We start from the raw sequence: 17,870 nt of genomic DNA on the forward strand, positions 1-17,870 counted from the left end.
GCCCCCCCCCGTTACCTGCCGGGCAGCGCGGCGGGGCCGGGCTCGCAGAGGCGCGGCGGATCGGGGCCGTCGCCCTGCGCCTGTTCCAGCGCCATGGGGGCGGCTGCGGGGCTGGGCCGGGCCGGCGGAGCGGCACCGGGCGGCACCGGGGGGCACCGAGCGGCACCGGGCGGAGCGCACGACCCGCGCCCCCGCCGCGCCGCCCCTTCCGCCCCGCGCCCCGGCGGATGTGACGCCGCTGTCAGCGGCACCGCGGTTCCGGCGGCGGCGGCGGCTCATGCCCGGTGAGCGCTGCGGGGCGGCACCGGCGGGCGGCGGGCTCCGGGCGGCGGGAGGGATGCGCACCGGGCCGGGGAGCGCTGCCGCCGGCTCCCCGCGGGCCCGGGCGGAGTGGCGGAGCGGAGCGGGGCTGCTGCGCCCGGGGGTGACCTCCGCGGTGTCCCCGGTGCCGGTGCCCGGCGGAGCGGGGAGCGCCGCGGCTGCCCCGGGGCGCTGCGCGGTGCCGCTGCCGGGGCGCTTAAAGCCCGACTTGTAGGGAGAGGAACGCGGAGTTCGGTGTCCAGCGGCAGCGGCAGCTGATGAGTTGTGTCAGAGGGGAATGGACCGGGTTGAAGGAGGAGAAGGGCCAGGAGTGTCGAGCTCCGGGCACGGCCGAGGCAGCGGGATCTCGGGAGGTGTTTGCCCCGCTCTGCGGTGCCGTGGTTTGCGGGCTGCGGGTTGAACCGGGGCTTGACGGTGATTTCTGCCCGTGCCAGGGAAAAGCAGGTTCCTCCGGTCGTGGAGCAGGTGAGGAACGAGTTCGGTGGGCTCCTGCAGAAGAGGAACCGGCTTTGGGCTGCCCGCCGAGCATGGCGGTGCCCGTCGTGTTTGTTCTGGGGAGCCACGCATCAAGAGTTTCTTATCAGTTCCTTATCAGAGGCAGGAGGGGGAAGTGGCTGCTCCTGCCAGCCCCGCGCGGTGTTTCCTGGCCCGGGGCTGGCACCCGGCAGGGCAGGGCAGGGCTGGGATCGATCCCTGGGTGTGCCTCCCGTTCTGAACCCTGGGAAGGAGCCGCCGGTGTTTCCCGGGAAAGGGATCTGCCGTGCAGCGGGTTGGTGGCAACCCCTATGGGGCTCTGTGGGACCTTCAGGTGGCCCTGGCCACCGTGTCCCTCATCAGGAGGGGTTGTCACCAGTTTCACGTCTGCTGTTACAGCCCTCGTGTCTGATGCCGCATTGGAGGCGGGGAGCGCCGCTATGGAGTGCGGGGATGGAGGCCACGCTCTGCATCCACACGTGCCTTTGGCTCAGCGCTTCCTGGATCCCCCTGGCCTCGCCGGCCCTGGACACTGAGGGCAGCCACGGGAAGCTGACGTGGGCCGTCAGCCTGGAGGCGCCCGAGGAGGAGCTGGAGCAGCGGGCAGAGGAGCTGGCCCGGACTGCAGGGCTGGTGAACATGGGCCGTGTCGGGGAGCTCAAGGGCCATTACCTCTTTGCCTACCAGCCCGATGGCCACGCAGCGGCTGAGCACGAAGCCATCAGGAGATCCGTGGACACTTTGTTTGCACAGCACGACAGCGTGCGGTGGCACTCGGAACAGAAGCTTCTGAAGCGCTCCAAGCGCAGCCTGCACTTTAACGATCCCAAATACCCCCAGCAGTGGCATCTGGTGAGTGCTGTCCCAGCTCCTGCTGTGCTCCCAGGCTCGGGCTGTCCGTGTGGCCACGGGCGAGCTGTCGTGCAGGAGGCAGAGCAGCCTCTTTCTGTGCTTTGGAGACGAGGGAGCTCGCTGAGAGCTCACCCTTCCTGCCGTGTGCTTGCTGTGATGATGGGAGGAAGCAGCTCCTGCAGCTGGTTGTGCACTGGTGGCACTGGGGTGGGCAGAGGGCTTTGGCTGGAGCACACTGTGTCCCCCACCTCATGGCTCCAGCAACTGTTGCTTGTTGTCATCCTCAATTAATCTTCCCTGACTGTCCTGTGAGTCCTTCCCGTGCTGGCCCCAGCCCCACACTTCATGTCCAGTGCCCCCAGGAGGTCCCCTCAGCACTGACCATGTCCCCTCACTGTCCTTTCTGGTGCTTAGAACAACCGCAAGAGCCCCGGGAAGGACATCAACGTCACGGGCGTGTGGGAGCGGAACGTGACGGGGCGCGGGGTGACGGTGGTGGTGGTGGACGACGGCGTGGAGCACACCATCAAGGACATCCAGCCAAACTACGTGAGTGCCTGTGCAGGCTGCAGGCCAGGCAGACAGGAGTGTGTGAGAGCTTGGAGTCCTGCCTGTGCCATCACTTTGGCTCAGCCAGGGCGGAAAGTGCCAGCAGCAAACCTTTCCTGGGAGGTTCTGCACCCAGGTTTTGGGGTTACCTGCCTTTGTGCAACCCGTGGGAGGCAGCTGGCATCCCTCTGACCCACAGCAGTGCCTGGAGCTGCCCTGGTTGGTCCTTTCCCCACAGCAGCAGCTGGCAGTGTTGAGCAGCAGCCCTATGAGGAAGCAGCCTCCAAGTTCCCGTGACGCCCAGCCCGTGTTGTGTTCTCTTAACTCCTCCTTTTCCCAAACTGAGGAGAGCAGAGCCCCAGTCCTGACCGTGGGTCTGTTTGCAGAGCCCAGAAGGCAGCTATGACCTGAACTCCAACGACCCTGACCCCATGCCTCACCCCGACGAGGAGAACGGGAACCACCACGGGACGCGCTGCGCCGGGGAGATCGCGGCCGTGCCCAACAACAGCTTCTGCACCGTGGGGGTCGCCTTCGGCAGCCGCATCGCGGGTAGGTCACCCTGCCAGGGCCTGCCTTCCGTCCCTGGGTGCTGCAATAGCATCACTAGAGCTGGACAGGACCTGCCTGAGCTCGGCTGGCCCTTGGTGCCACAATAGCGGCACGGGGAGCAGGAGGGTTTGCCCCAGATCCAGCAGGACCTGGCATTGCCTCAGCTCTCCAAAGCTGGGCTGACCTTGCAGGGTGAGCACAGCGGGGCAGCCTCGAGCCGGGAGTGTGTGTGCAGTTTGTGCAGCTCGTGTGACCCGTGTTCCTCACGTCCCTTGTCCTCTGTCCTGCAGGCATCCGAGTGCTGGACGGGCCCCTCACGGACAGCATGGAGGCCATTGCCTTCAACAAGCACTATCAGATCAATGACATCTACAGCTGCAGGTGAGCCCTGGGACCCTGAGCTGGCTGCCAGCCCTGCTCTGCCTGGGGATGGGCTCACAGCTCGTGGCTGAGTGCTCACACCAGCTCCCATCCTCCTGTGGCTGCAGTTAGCCTTGATAACCTTGTTATCAGATAGCCTTGTTGTTAACCACAATCCTGTTCCTGGAGACCTGTCCTGGGCTCTGCACAGCTCTCACAGGTGTGAGGTGTCCCTCTGTGTGCTGCTGCAGCACATCCTCTGGGCTGGCTGTGCTGGAGGGGGCACTGTGCTCCCCTCTGTGGTCAGGCAGCCCCGGCTGAGCCGTGTGACGGGGACTGGAATGTGTGAGAAGCCTCTTGTTAAATAAAAATCAAACATTTTGTGCACTGGAGTCTGACCCAGGGGCACAGTGCAGACACGACAGCCATGTCCCAGCAGCGAGGGGCCATCCTGATGGGTGGGAAAGTGCAGTGCTCTGCAGTCCCAGTCATGGCTCTGGGAGCAGCTGGGAGCTGGCTGTGGTGACAGGAAGAGCCTCCTGTGCCTCCTGGGGCTGTCACCTCATGGTGTCTCTCTTTGCAGCTGGGGTCCCGACGATGATGGGAAGACTGTGGATGGCCCCCACCAACTGGGAAAGGTAAATCCCAGCTCCAGCAGCCCTGGGGGAGCCTCCAGGGCTTGTGGCTGTTGCCTGCCCGTTCAGGGGGTGAGGGACATTGCTGTGACACTCTGCACATCTGTGTGTGTCCCTCGGTGCCAGCAGAGGTGTCCCTGTCACTGTGGGGTTGGGAGAGGCCACGCTGCAGCAGGAGGGCAGGGCAGGGTGAGCTTTCCAAGCAGAGGCTGCTTCCAGCAGGGAAGGGCTCTTTCACAATCTATGGAAGGTGTGGCACTGACAGCTTGTGCAGCCCATGAGGTGCTCTCTGCTCAGGAGGCCGAGCTTTCCCTGTGCTCAGGGTGGCTCTCCAGGCAGGGATGGTGCCCTTGGATACTGGGAGTAAATAAGGGGGGGTGGGATTGCAGTGGGAGGAAGAGTCAGAGCTGAGGCTGCTCCTTCCCAGGCCATTAAGGTTTTCTCCAAGTTCCTGTGCTGCAGAACTGCTGCAGAACACACCCAGCCTGCCTGTGCTGCAGCAAGGGGTCACCAAGGGGCCCCAAAACCAGCAGTGGGGTGTGGTTCTGCTCCAGTGCTCTTCTGCTGTGCTTTTCCAACCACAGCTCGGCAGCGCTGACAACCGAGCTGTTCGTTCACCATAACAAATAGTCCCCAGTCCTGCAAGTTAATTTATTCCCTTCCTGCCTGCAGAGACAGCTGGAACAAGCTCCAGGACACAAAGCACAGGCAGAGCTCGCTGTGCCACAGAGAATGGGCAGAATGTGCCCTCATCTGCCAGGGGAGGGAGAGCAGGGTGGTCACTTCCAGTGGGGTTGTGTTCTTGCTCATCCCTCAGACGTGTCCTTCCCCTAGGTGGGAGCAGAGTCTGGGCTGAAATGTGCTGCCAGGTGGGGCCCCAGCTGTGGCGTGTGCCAGCAAAGGCAAAGCCCCGGGGTCTGTGGGGCTGGGCACTCAGAGAGGGGCAGTGGGGAGCCCTGATCACACGTGCTGGGCTGGCTGCTGCAGGAAGCCCTGGGATCAGTGTGGAAGGAGCCCCTGCCCCGGGATCAGTGTGGAAGGAGCCCCCAGCCCTGGGATCAGTGCAGAAGGAGCCCCCAGCCCTGGGATCAGTGTGGAAGGAGCCCCTGCCCTGGGATCAGTGTGGAAGGAGCCCCTGCCCTGGGATCAGTGTGGAAGGAGCCCCCTGCCCTGGGATCAGTGCAGAAGGAGCCCCCAGCCCTGGGATCAGTGTGGAAGGAGCCCCTGCCCTGGGATCAGTGTGGAAGGAGCCCCCTGCCCCGGGATCAGTGTGGAAGGAGCCCCCTGCCCTGGGATCAGTGTGGAAGGAGCCCCTGCCCTGGGATCAGTGTGGAAGGAGCCCCTGCCCTGGGATCAGTGTGGAAGGAGCCCCCAGCCCTGTCCCTCTCCACAGGCTGCCCTGCAGCACGGGGTGATCGCGGGTCGCCGTGGCTTCGGGAGCATCTTCGTGGTGGCCAGTGGCAACGGGGGCCAGCACAGTGACAACTGCAACTACGATGGATATGCCAACTCCATCTACACTGTCACCATAGGTGAGCCCTCTGTCTGCTCCTCTCCCAGCCTGGAGCAGTGAGGTCATCCCAAAAGCACAGAGCCTGCCCATCTGGGAGCTGGCTGGATGCCGGGAATCTGTGGGGAGTGTCTGGGGACAAGCCTGGCAGTGGCTGGGGGGTGCTGGGCTTCAGCCCCCATCCCTGCAGTTTGGGGCTGAGCTACAGAGCAAGAGGAGGCCAGAGAAATTCCTGCCTGTGCCCAGGCCTCCCTCTCAGGGCTGTGACAGACTCTGCCATGTTCAGGGCATGATCTGGAATGCAGCATTCCCAGCATTTGTGTTAGAGGAGAAGTGTGAGATCCACGTTCTCCAGAGCAGAAGCTGCGTGAGGGGCAGGAGATCTGTGTGACACTGAGCACAGCGAGGGATTATTTATCATTGCTGCCCTTTCTGTAGATCTTCCAGGTGGGCAAAACACAGGCTTGGTTCTGATTTCCCTGCCCAGCTTCCAGGCCCTGGAGCAGCACGTGGCAGGAGAGGCTCTCAGGGCATCAACACCCCCAAGTCCCAGCAGTGGGAGCAGGGCAGTTTCACCCAGGGGGTGCCTCTGCTGTTTCCCCAGGAGCTGTGGATGAGACAGGCTCCATGCCCTTCTATGCTGAGGAGTGTGCCTCCATGCTGGCTGTCACCTTCAGCGGCGGGGACAAGATGATGAGGAGCATCGTGAGTACCTGTGTCCCCTGTCTGGGCCACCCCAGGGACAGCCAGGACATGGCTCTGTCCCCTCTGATTCCTTTGTATTCCCTCTGATGTGCCTTTAATCCAGGCCCTGCACAAACAGAGGGAGGCTCCTGTTTCTCAGCCCCTCAGTGCTGCCCAGCCAGCCCCCCTCTCCCTGCTCCCAAGGGGTGCTGGAGCATGGAGGGCAGGGAGAGCCTCGGGCTCTTTAAACCACTTGGCCCCAGCTTCTCCTCTGTTCTGGCACGTGGGCCTCTCCCAGCCGAATTTTTAAGAATATTTTTATCAGCTTTTCCCTTCTTTTGCCAAAAAACGACTTCTTGTCAACAACACGTCCTTTCTGCCCGAGCCAAGCAGCCAGGGCTGTTTTCCCCCCTGCAGGCCTGACCCAGCCTGTCCCTCCCTTGGTGCCAGGCTGCCCCCAGCCCAGTGGTGTGACCCCTTCCTGTCCTGTGGGGCCAGCAGAGACTGCAGAGCCCACCCGCCCCAGGGCAGCCTGGGGGAAGCATCGCTGCCTCCTGATATTTAGGGTTGGGTTGGCCACGTTTGGAGGATCTCCCACCAGGACAGGACTTCCCAAATGCACTTTCCTGTGCTCTGTGCCTGCCACAGAGCAGCTGAGTCCAGGCTTGTCAAACAGGGCTGGGGAAACCTGGGGAGCAGGGAGAGCCTGGGATCCTCAGGCACCTGGCTGGGACCCAGCCAGCTCCTCCTGCAGCCCAGAGCCAGGGCAGGCCACAATCTGCCACAGGGACAGTAAAACCCAGAGCAGGGCTGATTCTTGCTGCCAGAAATCCCTGCAGTTGTCCCAGGCTGGTTTGGAAAGTGCTGACCCTGGGAAAAAAGGGAAACCAGCGAGGGCTGTGCTGCATTCCATCAGGAGCTCCAGGCTCAGGGGCTGCTCTGGCTTCCCCCAGCACGGTGTGAGCGCTTTGGAGGTCACAAATACACATTCAATTTAAACACTGGCTTTGTGGGACACTAACAGGGGAGCTGGCTCTCCATGGGGCAGCCAGGGCGAGGTGCACACGGAGCCTGGGATCAGCTGTACCACAGTGGCTCCTTCAGCCAGCCCTAGCCCTGCTGAACCCCACACAGCCCTTTTCAGGAGCACAGTCTGCTCCTGGGCACCCTGCAGCTCGCTGCAGTGCTGCCAGAGTTAACTCAGAGTTCATTTCCCTGCAGCCATCTGCTCCAGCTTTTTTTTTTTTTTTTTTCTTTTACCAGACCATAAACTTTGTGTGGTTTCCTTAATGGGAAGAATTTAATACAGCTTCTGGCACTGGATGTGTTTCCTACTGAAAGTTTGTGCTCTCAGGGTGCTCTGTGTGGGACACTCAGTGTCCCAGTGTGAGCTGGAGCCACTCACAGCTGGAAGAATGGGATGGAGCCAAGCAAAAACACAAGAAACCCTTCAGATTTTGGGCTTTCTCCCCACGGGGAGCAGAGGGAGATGGATGCACTTGCTTTGCAGTGAGGTGGCACAATTTGAGAGCTGCCTGATGCCTCTTCAGAGGCTGTGTGTGCTCTGCACAGCCCCACGTGGCCCCTGCAGTCTGGATGTGACACTGATCAGCAGTGACAGTGAGGAAGAGCCCACACTGTGTCTGCCAGGGGTTTCCCTCAGAATTCCTTAGTTAGGGCTAGTTCCTCTCTGTGTCTCCAAAGGGAACTGTTCTCCATGCCCCATTTCCCACCTGGGATCACTGTCCCATGGGAGGTGGTGGACAGTGAGGTTGTCCCAGGGACCCCTCCTGACTCTGAGCAGGGCCAGTGGTGTCAGGCTGAGCTGTGGCTGGCTCGGGGCCAGGAGCACACATCCCTGTGCAGCCCAGCAGCCTGACAGGGGCCTGTCCCCCGTTCCTCGGCAGGTGACGACAGACTGGGACCTGCAGAAGGGCACGGGCTGCACTGAGGGGCACACGGGCACGTCGGCAGCCGCCCCGCTGGCCGCGGGGATGATCGCGCTGATGCTGCAGGTGCGGCCCTGCCTCACCTGGCGCGACGTGCAGCACGTCATCGTCTTCACTGCCACCAAGGTGAGTCCCTCCTTTCCTTCCTCCCTCCCTCATCGTCTTCACTGCCACCAAGGTGAGTCCCTCCCTCCCTTCCTCCCTCATCGTCTTCACCGCCACCAAGGTGAGTCCCTCCCTCCCTCCCCTCCCTCCCTCCCTCATCGTCTTCACCGCCACCAAGGTGAGGGCCTGGCCCCGCTCCTCCTCCCTCCCTCCTTCCCTCCCCTCAGGGTGCTGCAGGATGCTGGGCCCTGCTGTGCACATCCTTGTTTGTGTCTGCTGCCCCTCCATAAATCTCTGCCTCGTCTGCTTCTCTCCTCACCCCCTGTTCCTTCCAGGAATGTGGCTGAGGCATTTTCCCCTGTCATGATAATAAATGGGTTGTTTGCCTCAGGAATGCCTCCATCTGCCAATGGAGGGGTCTTCCAGGGGCTCAGCAGGTTCCAGAACTCAGCAGGTTCCAGGGCTCAGCAGGGTCCAGGGGCTCAGGAGGTTCCAGAACTCAGCAGGTTCCAGGGCTCAGGAGGTGGGGCTGGCCCAGCCCAAGGGCTGCCACCTCTGCAATGTCACCTCACAGCCCAGGCAGTGGGAAACAGGAGCTCTGCCCTGCCCTGGCCTTTTCCGGGCTCTCCAGAGAACTGGGCTCCTGGAAACAGGCACAACAGAGAGCTGGGCAGCAAACACAGCCCTGCCCTTCACCCAGAGCAGGAGTGGGAACTCACTGGAGGGATGGGGCTTCTTCCTCACCCCTCTGGGGAGCAGGAGGCCGTGTCCAGCTGATGCTGTGCTCTCTTTGGCATGGGACAGTGTTTTCCATAACTTCCAAGCCAATGTTGCCAGAGCAGTACAACTCAGTAAGTGATGGGACCCAGATCTGTCCTGCCCCAGCTCTTGGTGATTTAAAGGACTCGGTTCCTTCTCTCCAAGGCCTCTGCCATGCCACAGGCAGTGGTTTGGGCAGCAGGGAGCAGCTGGGATGTTTCAGAGCAGAGGCATTTGTGCCCTTTTGTGCAGCTCCATTTCCTTTCTGAGGAGCTGGAAGCCGCTTTGTCCTGGGATTTGTTTCAAACAAGGATCAACCTGTTCCTTTCTAATAAGGCCATGTGGGTTTGCTTCCCCACGCCTGTGGGATGTGTCTGGGCCTCCTTCCCTCCAGGCCTGGGGGTTCAGGCTGCCTGAGCCCCCAGGTGAGCAGAGCCCCTGTGTGTCTCTGCAGTATGAGGACCGTCACGCCAAGTGGGACACGAACCAGGCTGGCTTCAGCCACAGCCACCAGCATGGCTTCGGCCTGCTCAACGCCTGGAGGCTGGTGAACGCTGCCAAGGTAATGCCCTGCCCTGCCACACCTGCCCTGGGGGCAGGCACAACAGCCCAGCCCAGTGCAGCCCCATGGCAGGGACAGCTCCTGTCCCGCTGACACCTGGGGTGACACCGCCGCCGTTCAGCACTTTGGCCACCATCCTGCTGGCCCTGCCTCCGAGGCTGCTTTGGGTATGAGCTCACGAGGCTCCCAGCAGTGCCTGAGAGCTGCTGCTCTCCAGCACTATATATAGCCATGGCGAGGGCCCTGATCCACGGCACCAGGAGCAGCCCCAGCACCTTCCTCCCTCCACAGGGTCTGTCCTGCCCCAGAACCAGGCTGTGCTCAGCTGGCAGCTCTGGGGGAGTGGTGTGCTCACAGCAGGCTGGGGCATCCCCATCTCTTCCTCCTCTGTCACACGGAGCCCGGGGCACATCCCTTTGGCACTTGGTCCCAGCTGTGTGTGGAGCTCTGTGCAGCTGTGTCAGGTCACTGCCACTGCCAGCCGTGCCCCCGGGGTCACAGGGACCTCCAGGCTGCTCCCTCTTCCTGCAGACACTTGGGTGCTGCTGTTCCCTGTCCCCTGTACCAGGGGCTGGAGTGGAACAGCCCCAGCACACCACTCAGAGCCACTGTGACAGACACAGAGCTGGGGAGTCCCAAACCTTGATCAGCCCTCCTGGCTGCCAGGCAGTGACTTTCCCTCCTCTCCTGGGCATGTGGGCACTGCTCCCATCCCTGGGGTGTCCCAGAGCACCATCGGGAGAGGCCCCTTGGCCTGGGCCCACATCCAGCGCAGGAGCAGCCTGTGGGAGCTGGAGGGATGGGTGTGCAGGGAGGCTGCAATCCGTGCTGAACCCTCTCTCCTTCCCCTGGCAGATCTGGGAGTCTGTGCCCTACCTGGCCTCGTACGTGAGCCCCGTGCTGAAGGAGGGCAGGAGCATCCCCTGGCTCCCTCAGGAGCTGGAGGTGGCCTGGAATGGTAAGAACAGGTGTGCCATGGATGGAGAGCAGAACCACCCTGCCCAGTGAGAGCAGCTGTGCCATGGATGGAGAGCAGAACCACCCTGCCCAGTGAGAGCAGGTGTGCCATGGATGGAGAGCAGAACCACCCTGCCCAGTGAGAGCAGCTGTGCCATGGATGGAGAGCAGAGCCTGCCCTGCCGTGTGGCACAGCCATGCAGGACCAGCCCTGGGCTGCAGGAGTCCAGGAAGGGGTTAAATGCTGGGCTGCCTGGGCTTTTTCCGCTGCCCATCCCCAGGGGATCCCCTCCCCACATCCCATCCCTGCTCTGATGTGTTTGGGGAGCCAGACGGGCTCAGGAGCAGGGCTGGGCAGCGGCCAGAGCCGCTCTGCTGCCTTTGACCATTTTAGGAAATGCTGCAGCTCCCGACTTGGCCGGGCTGTGCCGAGCAGCAGCGGCTGCTCCAGGCTACCAGGGGCAGGGAGAGCTGAGCCCAGCCCTGCCCGGCCCCCAGCAGGCCTGCAGGCAGGGGACACTGCTGCCTCTGTGACCTGCCTGTCCTGCCATGTGCCCACATCCCCCTGGCAGGGGCTGGAGCACCCTCCCAGCTCTCCCCACTGCAGAGGGGCTGTGGTCAGCAGCTCTGGGGTCGTGAGCATTCCTGGAGCTGGGAACAGCTGGAGATGGGCTGGGCCAGCCTGGACACCTGGGTTCTGCTGCCAGCCCCACACAGGGCAGTGGGGAAGAGGCAGAGACCACGTGTGTGTCCTGTGAAGTGGCACCACAGCCCGGTGGGGCTGCCTGGCAGTGGGGACTCCATCCCAGCCCCACCAGCCCTGACCAAGCCCCCCTTCCCTTTCCCAGTGACCCCTGCCGACCTGCAGCTGTCTGGCATGAGGACCCTGGAGCACGTGGCTGTCACTGTCACCATAACCCACCCTCGCCGTGGCAACCTGGAGATCCGGCTGCTGTGCCCCAGCGGGATGATGTCCCTGATCGGCACCACCCGCAGCATGGACTCGTGAGCACCGAGGGCACGGGGCTGGGGCCGTGTCCTGCCCGCTGCCTCTGTGACCCCTCACGGGTTGTTTCCCCTCCCCTCTTGGCAGGGACCCCAATGGCTTCTCTGACTGGACCTTCTCCACGGTGCGCTGCTGGGGCGAGGAGGCGCAGGGCACCTACAGGCTGCTCATCAGGGACATCGGTGAGTGCTGCCCTCGGGCCACCCTCAGCACTGGTGGCAGCTCTGTGCCACGTCCCAGGAGCTGCCAGCTCATGGCCTGGTTGGCTCAGAGAGTTCCCCACTGGACCAGCCCGCTTCCTCCTCAGGCGACGACAGCCTGAGGCCTGGCACCTTGAGGCAGTGGCAGCTGACCCTGTACGGCTCCTCCTGGTCGCCAGCAGAGATGAAGGAACGGCAGAGGTAGGGCACCACGTCCCCCAGGGGTAGAACACCCCGTTCCCAGCAGAGGGGGCCTGGGGGGTTCATCCCTGCCTCCCTGTGAGCAGTGGGTGGGTGGGAGCCGTGTTGCTGCCAGGTGAGGCCGGGGCTGCCCTCACACCTCACAGGCCTGCAGAACACAGCTCTGTGTGCTGAAGGAGACAGTGCAGACCCTTTGTGGGCGTTTTGGAGCCCCTCCTACCCATGGGAGCCTCACAGGGTGTCTCTGTCCCCAGGCTGCTGGAGGAAGCCATGAGTGGGCAGTACCTGAGCAGTGACTTCTCCCTGCCCTGTCCCCCAGGGCTGGACATCCCCGAGGAGCAGCGTTACACCATCACAGCCAACACCCTCAAGGTGAGCCTGCCTGCAGGCTGAGAGCCCTGCATGCCTCAGGATGAGCTGGAAGAGCAGGACCCTGCTCTGTGCCCTCTCTGCTGGGCAGTGGGCAGGGCCCTGAGTGGGTTGAGAGCTGTGTTTTTCAAGGGGTTTCCCTCTGCAGACCCTCCTGCTCTTGGGATGCTTTGCCGTGTTCTGGACATTTTACTACATGCTGGAGGTTTGCCTGACGAGGAACGAGGTGGGGCTGGACCTGGCCTGCTCCAGCTCCAGCAGCTGCAGGTGGTACCAGCAGGGCAGGAAGCACCGAGCCCTGGAGAGCGACCTGGAGATGGAGTCGGTGCCACTGTACCGGGAGAAGGACGTGGACGAGGCTGAGATGGAGTGTGAGCACCTGGAGCCTGCCCAGGATGGGCAGAAGGGGTCCTGGAGCCCCACACACCCCAAACTTTCCAGCAATGGCAGAGCTGGGAGCTTCCACGAGGCAGCCCCCACTGGAACGGGGTTCCTGGGCAGGGAGGCATCGACTGAACTCCTCGGGGAGGACAGGGAGCACCAGCCCTGCTGACTGGGGCTGGGCTGGGGCCCTGCCTTGGTACGACCTGCCTGGGCTCGGGCAGCACAGACTCATTGCTGAGCCTCCACGGACCATTGCCACTGTGTCCTGCGGGAGGTGGTGCTGGAAGGGGCTTGGAAACACGGAGAGAGGGCTGGTACTGGAAAGGGAGATCCCCTTCCCTCCTCCTGGAAAACAAAGCAAGCCTTAAACCCTTTCCTGGTGGAGCCTGCCCTGCTGGACGCTCAGGGCGCCGTTGTGAGCGGGGTGCCATTCCCACCCAGCCCCTTCCTGCGCTGCAGCAGGGCCAAGACGTGTCCCTTTGTCCCTGATTTCTGCAGAGCCAGCCTGGAAAATGAAGCAGGGCCCCAGCAGCCTCCTCTGCAGGCAGGGACCCCGCAGCACTGGCATCTCCCTGGGCTGGCAGCCGGCCCCTACCCACCAGTTATCCCAGTTTAGAAGCAGGGAGTTATTTCCCTCATCTCCAGCCAGCGCTTCTGCCTGCCCCCGTGCTCCAACGCTGCTGATTCCTCCTCTCCTGCGGGCACAGAGCAGCTGTGGGCTGGGGGAGGCAGGAGCCAGCCTGGCTGGGGGCAGGATGGGCTGTCCCTGTGTCACTCTGCTGGCAGGTAGGCCTGGCTTGGGCTGGGGAGGGGAGGCTGAGTTGCTCTGGCAGTGGCTCGTCTGAGCAGGGTTGGCTTCTTCACATGGCTTTGGGTTCGGTGGTTTATTTTTTTAAAGCTGGGGTTTGTTTTTTAATCAGCAAAGCCCTTTTGTGTAGCTTTCCAAATAAAGCCTGAAAAACCCTCCTCTCCCCCGCCTTCCATCACTCTTCTGCCCTCCCAGAGCTTCCTCACTGTGGAAAAATGTGTCACGGAGCAGCTCCCAGCCCCGGGGCCAGACCCAGTGCTGGGGTGCTGCATCTGGGGGGGCTGTGAGCCCTCTGTGCCCTGGGGGAAAAGGGGCTGCTCCAGGCAGGGGGAGGCAAGGGCTGGGCCAGAGCATTGGCAGGAACAGGATAAAAGCGGCTGTCATGGTTCAGCGGGGAGAGGGCAGAGTTTTCCAAGCCAGGTAGGGAAAATCCAAGCTTTTCCCGGGTTTGGAGGTGGCAGAAGGAGCAGCTCCCTTTTAGGGAGAAGGACTTGGTCTCTCCAGGCGCCACCAGCAGGGCGGGTGGCAGGAAACCTCACCAGGCCACGCTCGATGAATATAACCCTTTAATTTTGACAAAAACGAAGTACAAAACCGAGGCCAATTCTCTCTTCTCCCCGTTGCAGGGATCTCTGCGGCGGTGGCGCGGGGCTGGTGCGGGCAGGGCGGGCGGTGCTCCCGGGTCCCACCCGAGGGTTCCGGCTGGCGGCGGGGGTGCGAGGCCGGGGGCTGCGGGGGCTGCCCGGGGCTCGGCGCTGGGGGCACGGCCCCGGGCCGGGGGCTGCGGCGGGGCTCGTGCGGCCGCTGGCGATGGGGCGATGGGGCTGGCGGGCGGATGCTCCTCAATAAATACCAATGGATGGGCGGCGGCGCTGGGCCGGGGGAGCGGAGACGGCGGTCCCGGCTGGGGAGGGCTGGGGGCGGCGCGGCAGTGCCTAGCTGATGATCTGCCGGGGCCGGCCGTAGCTCATGCCCGCCTGTGACGCTCCCTTGTTGGTGCCCATCTGTAGCCCGATGATGTTCTTGCCCTCCTTCAGCTGGCTCTCGGTGAACTCCCGCTTGTGCTCCTGAGCTTTCCTGCGGGGCACAGGGGGAGGCCGTGGGGCACCCGCACCCCCGGCTGCTCGGGAGCACCCCCCGATCGCCAGGAATGTCCCAGCCACCCTCCCTCCCCAGCTGAAGGTCGGGCATCCCAGCTCCACGCGCTTCCAGGCACAGCAGAGCCGGCTCTGAGCAGCCACAGGACAAGGCAGTCCCCATGCCCAGCTCTGCACTCCCGCACTTACTTCATGAACCAGTTGGGGTCCCCGTGGTAGTTCCCGTCGTTCTTGGTGACTGCCAGGCTGCCCAGGGCCATCAGCGTCCTCTGCACCGCTGCCATGTCCTTGGCTGCCCAGGGAGAGAGGGGCATGAGGATGGGCACGGCACAGAGGGACCCCCTGGGACCCCCAGCCCCGCCTGCCCCCCTCCCGCACCTTCAAACAGGTCCACGGTCTGGAAGATGTCTGTCTTGACCACGCCGTAGTCCTCGGCCGCCTTCAGGAACTGGGCAATCTGTTCCATCTGCTTGAAGACCATGGTGGGCGGCGCGTCGGGGATCTTGACGGGCTTGGAGCCGTCGGGGTAGAGGCTGTTCACCAGCCTGCTGAGCACCTGCCACAGAGGGGAGCCTGGGCTTGCTGCACTGCCCTCAGAGCTCCCCGTGCTGCCCTCGGAGCCCCCTGTGCTGCCCATGGAGCCCCCCATGCTGCCCTCAGAGCTCCCCACGGCTGCCCAGCCCCAGCCCCACTTACAATGCCGTTCTTCAGCCAGACCTGGAAGCCCAGGCGGCCCCGCTCAGGGCGCCCCACGGCAGCCCCGCACTGCGCCACGATCCACTCCACCAGCCGGTCCTCCAGCTCGTCATCGTACTTCTTCTCGATCTTGGACTGCACGTCCCTGCTCATGCCATAGGCTGGCCCTTTGTTTGCCATGGCTGCGGTGCTGGGAGACCTGGTGGCACGACAGAGACAGTCAAGCTGTGGAGATTCTGTCTCCTCTCCAAGGACCCCTCAGACACCATGGTGTCATCTGCCTGCTGCAGTGGGACAAGCCCTTCCAACTCTTCCCTCGCCCTTCAGCTCCATCCAGGTGTGTTTGGAGGAAAATTCACCACCATCAAAATCTGCCCAGACAGACGGTTGGTGTCCTGGCAGAGATGCCTCATCCCCAGCTCAGACTGTGCACAGGAGCAGCCTCATCCCTGTCCCTTGCCAGCCCTTGGTTGGCATGGATGTCCCTGCTGTGACCCATGCCAGGATCCAGAGGGCAGGGTGACCACATCAAGGCTGGCTGGCTGTGGCACAGTAGGGTGGCCATGGCACAGCAGAGTGGCCGTGGGATGGCCTTGGCACGGCAGGGTGGCCGTGGCACAGCAGGGTGGCCATGGGATGGCCTTGGCACAGCAGGGTGGCCGTGGCACAGCAGGGTGGCCGTGGGATGGCCTTGGTGCAGCAGGGTGGCCATGGGATGGCCTTGGCACAGCAGGGTGGCCGTGGCACAGCAGGGTGGCCGTGGGATGGCCTTGGCACGGCAGGTCCAGGAGCTGGGGAGGAGCACGGGTGAGGCGGGAGCAGCGGGAGCCGTGCCCGTGCCCTTGTAAGGACATGCTGCGGGCAGTGATGGCAGGTAGCCGGCTGCAGGCAGGCCCCGAGGGTGCCAGGGAGGATGCCAGGGAAGATGCCAGCAGGGAGAGGCTCTGGGAGTGGCAGCCAAGCCTTTGGTGGAGCTGGCATCGCTCCCTCCTGCCCAGCTCCTTGCTTGGCTGGGAGCCTCCGGGTGCCTCCATGAGCAGTGTGGATGTCCCAGATCCACACCGGCCTCCAGTGGGCTCCTCCTGACCACGGGGCACCCCAGCTCCCGTGGGCTGGGCTGAGAGCTGGCACAGCTCAGTGCAGGAGAGGACACGACCCTGCTTGCTGCCAGCAATGCAGGGGTGCCCCCTGAGCCCCGTGATTAATGTGGTGATACCCCACGAGCCCTACGGGCAGCGTGTGCCCAGACCCCATCATGGGCACATCCCGTGATGCTACAGATGCCCCAGCAATCCCACTCCGTGCCCTGGCCCCACCTGGCTCCGAGGGGTCACCCACGGCTCCCTCGGCCACACGGCGCTGCCTGTCCCAGGGCCCGCCAGCCCCGTCCCCATCTCCCGAGCACAGGGCAGAAACGGGCACTGGGGGCTGGAGCTGCCCCTCCATCGCTGCCCTGAGCCCCGCACGGCCCCACCGCGGGGACCCGCGGCTGCCAGCCCTGACGGGAACGCGGTCCTGAGGGGAGCAGCAGGACAGAACCTCGGCAGTGACCCCAGCGTGAGCGGGGGAGCCCGACCCTCCTCCGGGGAGCCGCATCCCCATCCCGGGGAGCCGCATACCCATCCCGGAGGAGCGGAATCCGCGGCACCCAGGGAGCCGCAAATCGCAGTCCCGGGAGCGGTGCCTGTCCCAGGTACAGGGTCCCCATCCCGGGAGCAGCACCCCCGTGCCGGGGGCTGGCGTTCCCACCCCGGGGACCCTCCCAGCCGCCCCCCTCCCCCGCGGCAGGACTTACAAGCGGCTGCGGACGGAGCGAGGGCGATGCTCGGCGAGGGACCAGCGCACTGCCCCGCGGGGACCCCGACCTTGTGCTAAAAGGCGGGCGGCGGGACGGTGATGTCAGCGGGGCGCGGAGCCCGGCCCCCCCCAAACCCTCCCTCCCGGGGCGCCCGGCCCCGCAGCGCTCCGTGACTCCATCCCAGGCACCATATTTGGGGAAAGACTCCGAAAAACCAGCGACGAAAGCCCGCGCTGGAGCATTCCCCGCGTGCCTCCGCCCCAGCGCGGCCGGGGCCAGGGCGGAACCGGGCCGGGGGCTGATGGAGTAAATCCTTTTATAGCCAGGCGGCAGCGCCGAGGGCTCCTGCTCTGACTTCATGGCTGGTTTTCCCGTGTGCTCACCACCGGCCGCGCAGGGTCCCCCCCGCGGGGACGCTGCGGGGGCACGGGTGACACCCACGGGGTCCGCCCGGGGCTGCCGGGACCGGCGGCGAGGCCGCGGCATCCCGCGGGCACCGCGCCTGGGCAGCCCGCACGCAGATGCCGGGATTCCCTCTGCCCGCGGGCACCAGCTGGAGCGGGTCAGGGCACAGCGGGGCACGCAGCAGAGCTGGCACCGCGCTGCGAGGATGCCCCAGCTGCCCGGGCATCCCTTACCCACCTGTGGGGCTGCCAGTCCCCTTGTGGCCCACAGGCCAGGGGAGGTGGGCTGCCAACGGCGGTTTGGAGGCTGTTTTGGCAAGGAATGGTCAGGTATATCGTGGATCATCAATTACAGAACATGCTCCTCTAGGTGGGTTTGGGCACCACCAAGTCCTTAGAGTTTTAGGCGTTGGTGCTCGTAGTTCTCGGGCGGATGCCTTTAGCAGGGGTAAGCATCAAGATTTAGGGCCAGGCATAGTGGGGTATCTAATCCCAGTTTGGGCCCTGGCTTTCATGGAGTCCAATTAATCATTGTTCTAAGATCTTCTTTGATGTGAAGGCCTTACTGGCATCTTGGGCTTGTGACAGCTCAGTTGCTTTTTAACCTTAGCTACTTGGATAACCCCACCCTCCCCACA

The 17,870-nt window shown here is 63.8% G+C and overlaps 3 protein-coding genes across 7 annotated transcripts in view; 2 read left to right on the forward strand and 1 right to left on the reverse strand.

Moving 5' to 3' along the window:
* Nucleotides 1-12,826, forward strand: part of BACE1 (beta-secretase 1) — a 30,078-nt gene extending 17,252 nt beyond the window's left edge. Inside the window, exon 10 of the mRNA XM_077189914.1 lies at nt 12,815-12,826. The gene's annotated coding sequence lies outside the window, so the exon portion shown is untranslated. The remainder of the gene's footprint in view (nt 1-12,814) is intronic.
* On the forward strand, nt 204-12,808 carry PCSK7 (proprotein convertase subtilisin/kexin type 7). Of its 4 annotated transcripts, XM_077189904.1 has the most exons (17): nt 224-284; nt 536-786; nt 1,195-1,647; nt 2,062-2,196; nt 2,583-2,748; nt 3,039-3,129; nt 3,692-3,746; nt 5,137-5,275; nt 5,858-5,958; nt 7,845-8,012; nt 9,205-9,312; nt 10,168-10,270; nt 11,118-11,274; nt 11,363-11,457; nt 11,583-11,676; nt 11,931-12,048; nt 12,194-12,808. In XM_077189904.1, the coding sequence occupies exons 3-17, from the start codon at nt 1,207-1,209 to the stop codon at nt 12,596-12,598; spliced, it is 2,376 nt and encodes a 791-aa protein (XP_077046019.1). In that variant the 5' UTR covers nt 224-284; nt 536-786; nt 1,195-1,206; the 3' UTR covers nt 12,599-12,808. The 4 variants fall into 4 exon arrangements, with proteins under 4 accessions (XP_077046020.1, XP_077046019.1, XP_077046018.1 ...); XM_077189905.1 differs by lacking the exon at nt 536-786 and having other exon boundaries at nt 204-284; XM_077189903.1 differs by lacking the exon at nt 224-284 and having other exon boundaries at nt 301-786.
* Nucleotides 12,827-13,786: 960 nt separating the features above from the next.
* TAGLN (transgelin) lies at nt 13,787-17,850 on the reverse strand. 2 transcript variants are annotated; one of them, XM_054647419.2, is made up of 5 exons: nt 17,471-17,850; nt 15,031-15,229; nt 14,713-14,890; nt 14,524-14,626; nt 13,787-14,314 (listed from the first exon to the last, which is right to left on the reverse strand). In XM_054647419.2, exons 2-5 carry the CDS (start codon nt 15,208-15,210, stop codon nt 14,173-14,175), a joined length of 603 nt encoding a protein of 200 aa, XP_054503394.1. In that variant the 5' UTR covers nt 15,211-15,229; nt 17,471-17,850; the 3' UTR covers nt 13,787-14,172. The 2 variants fall into 2 exon arrangements, with proteins under 2 accessions (XP_054503394.1, XP_077046030.1); XM_077189915.1 differs by lacking the exon at nt 17,471-17,850 and adding an exon at nt 16,826-17,251.
* Between the last annotated feature and the right edge of the window lie 20 nt (nt 17,851-17,870).

This window comes from Agelaius phoeniceus, chromosome 23 (assembly GCF_051311805.1).
Source record: "Agelaius phoeniceus isolate bAgePho1 chromosome 23, bAgePho1.hap1, whole genome shotgun sequence".
Classification (NCBI taxonomy): Eukaryota; Metazoa; Chordata; class Aves; order Passeriformes; family Icteridae; genus Agelaius; species Agelaius phoeniceus.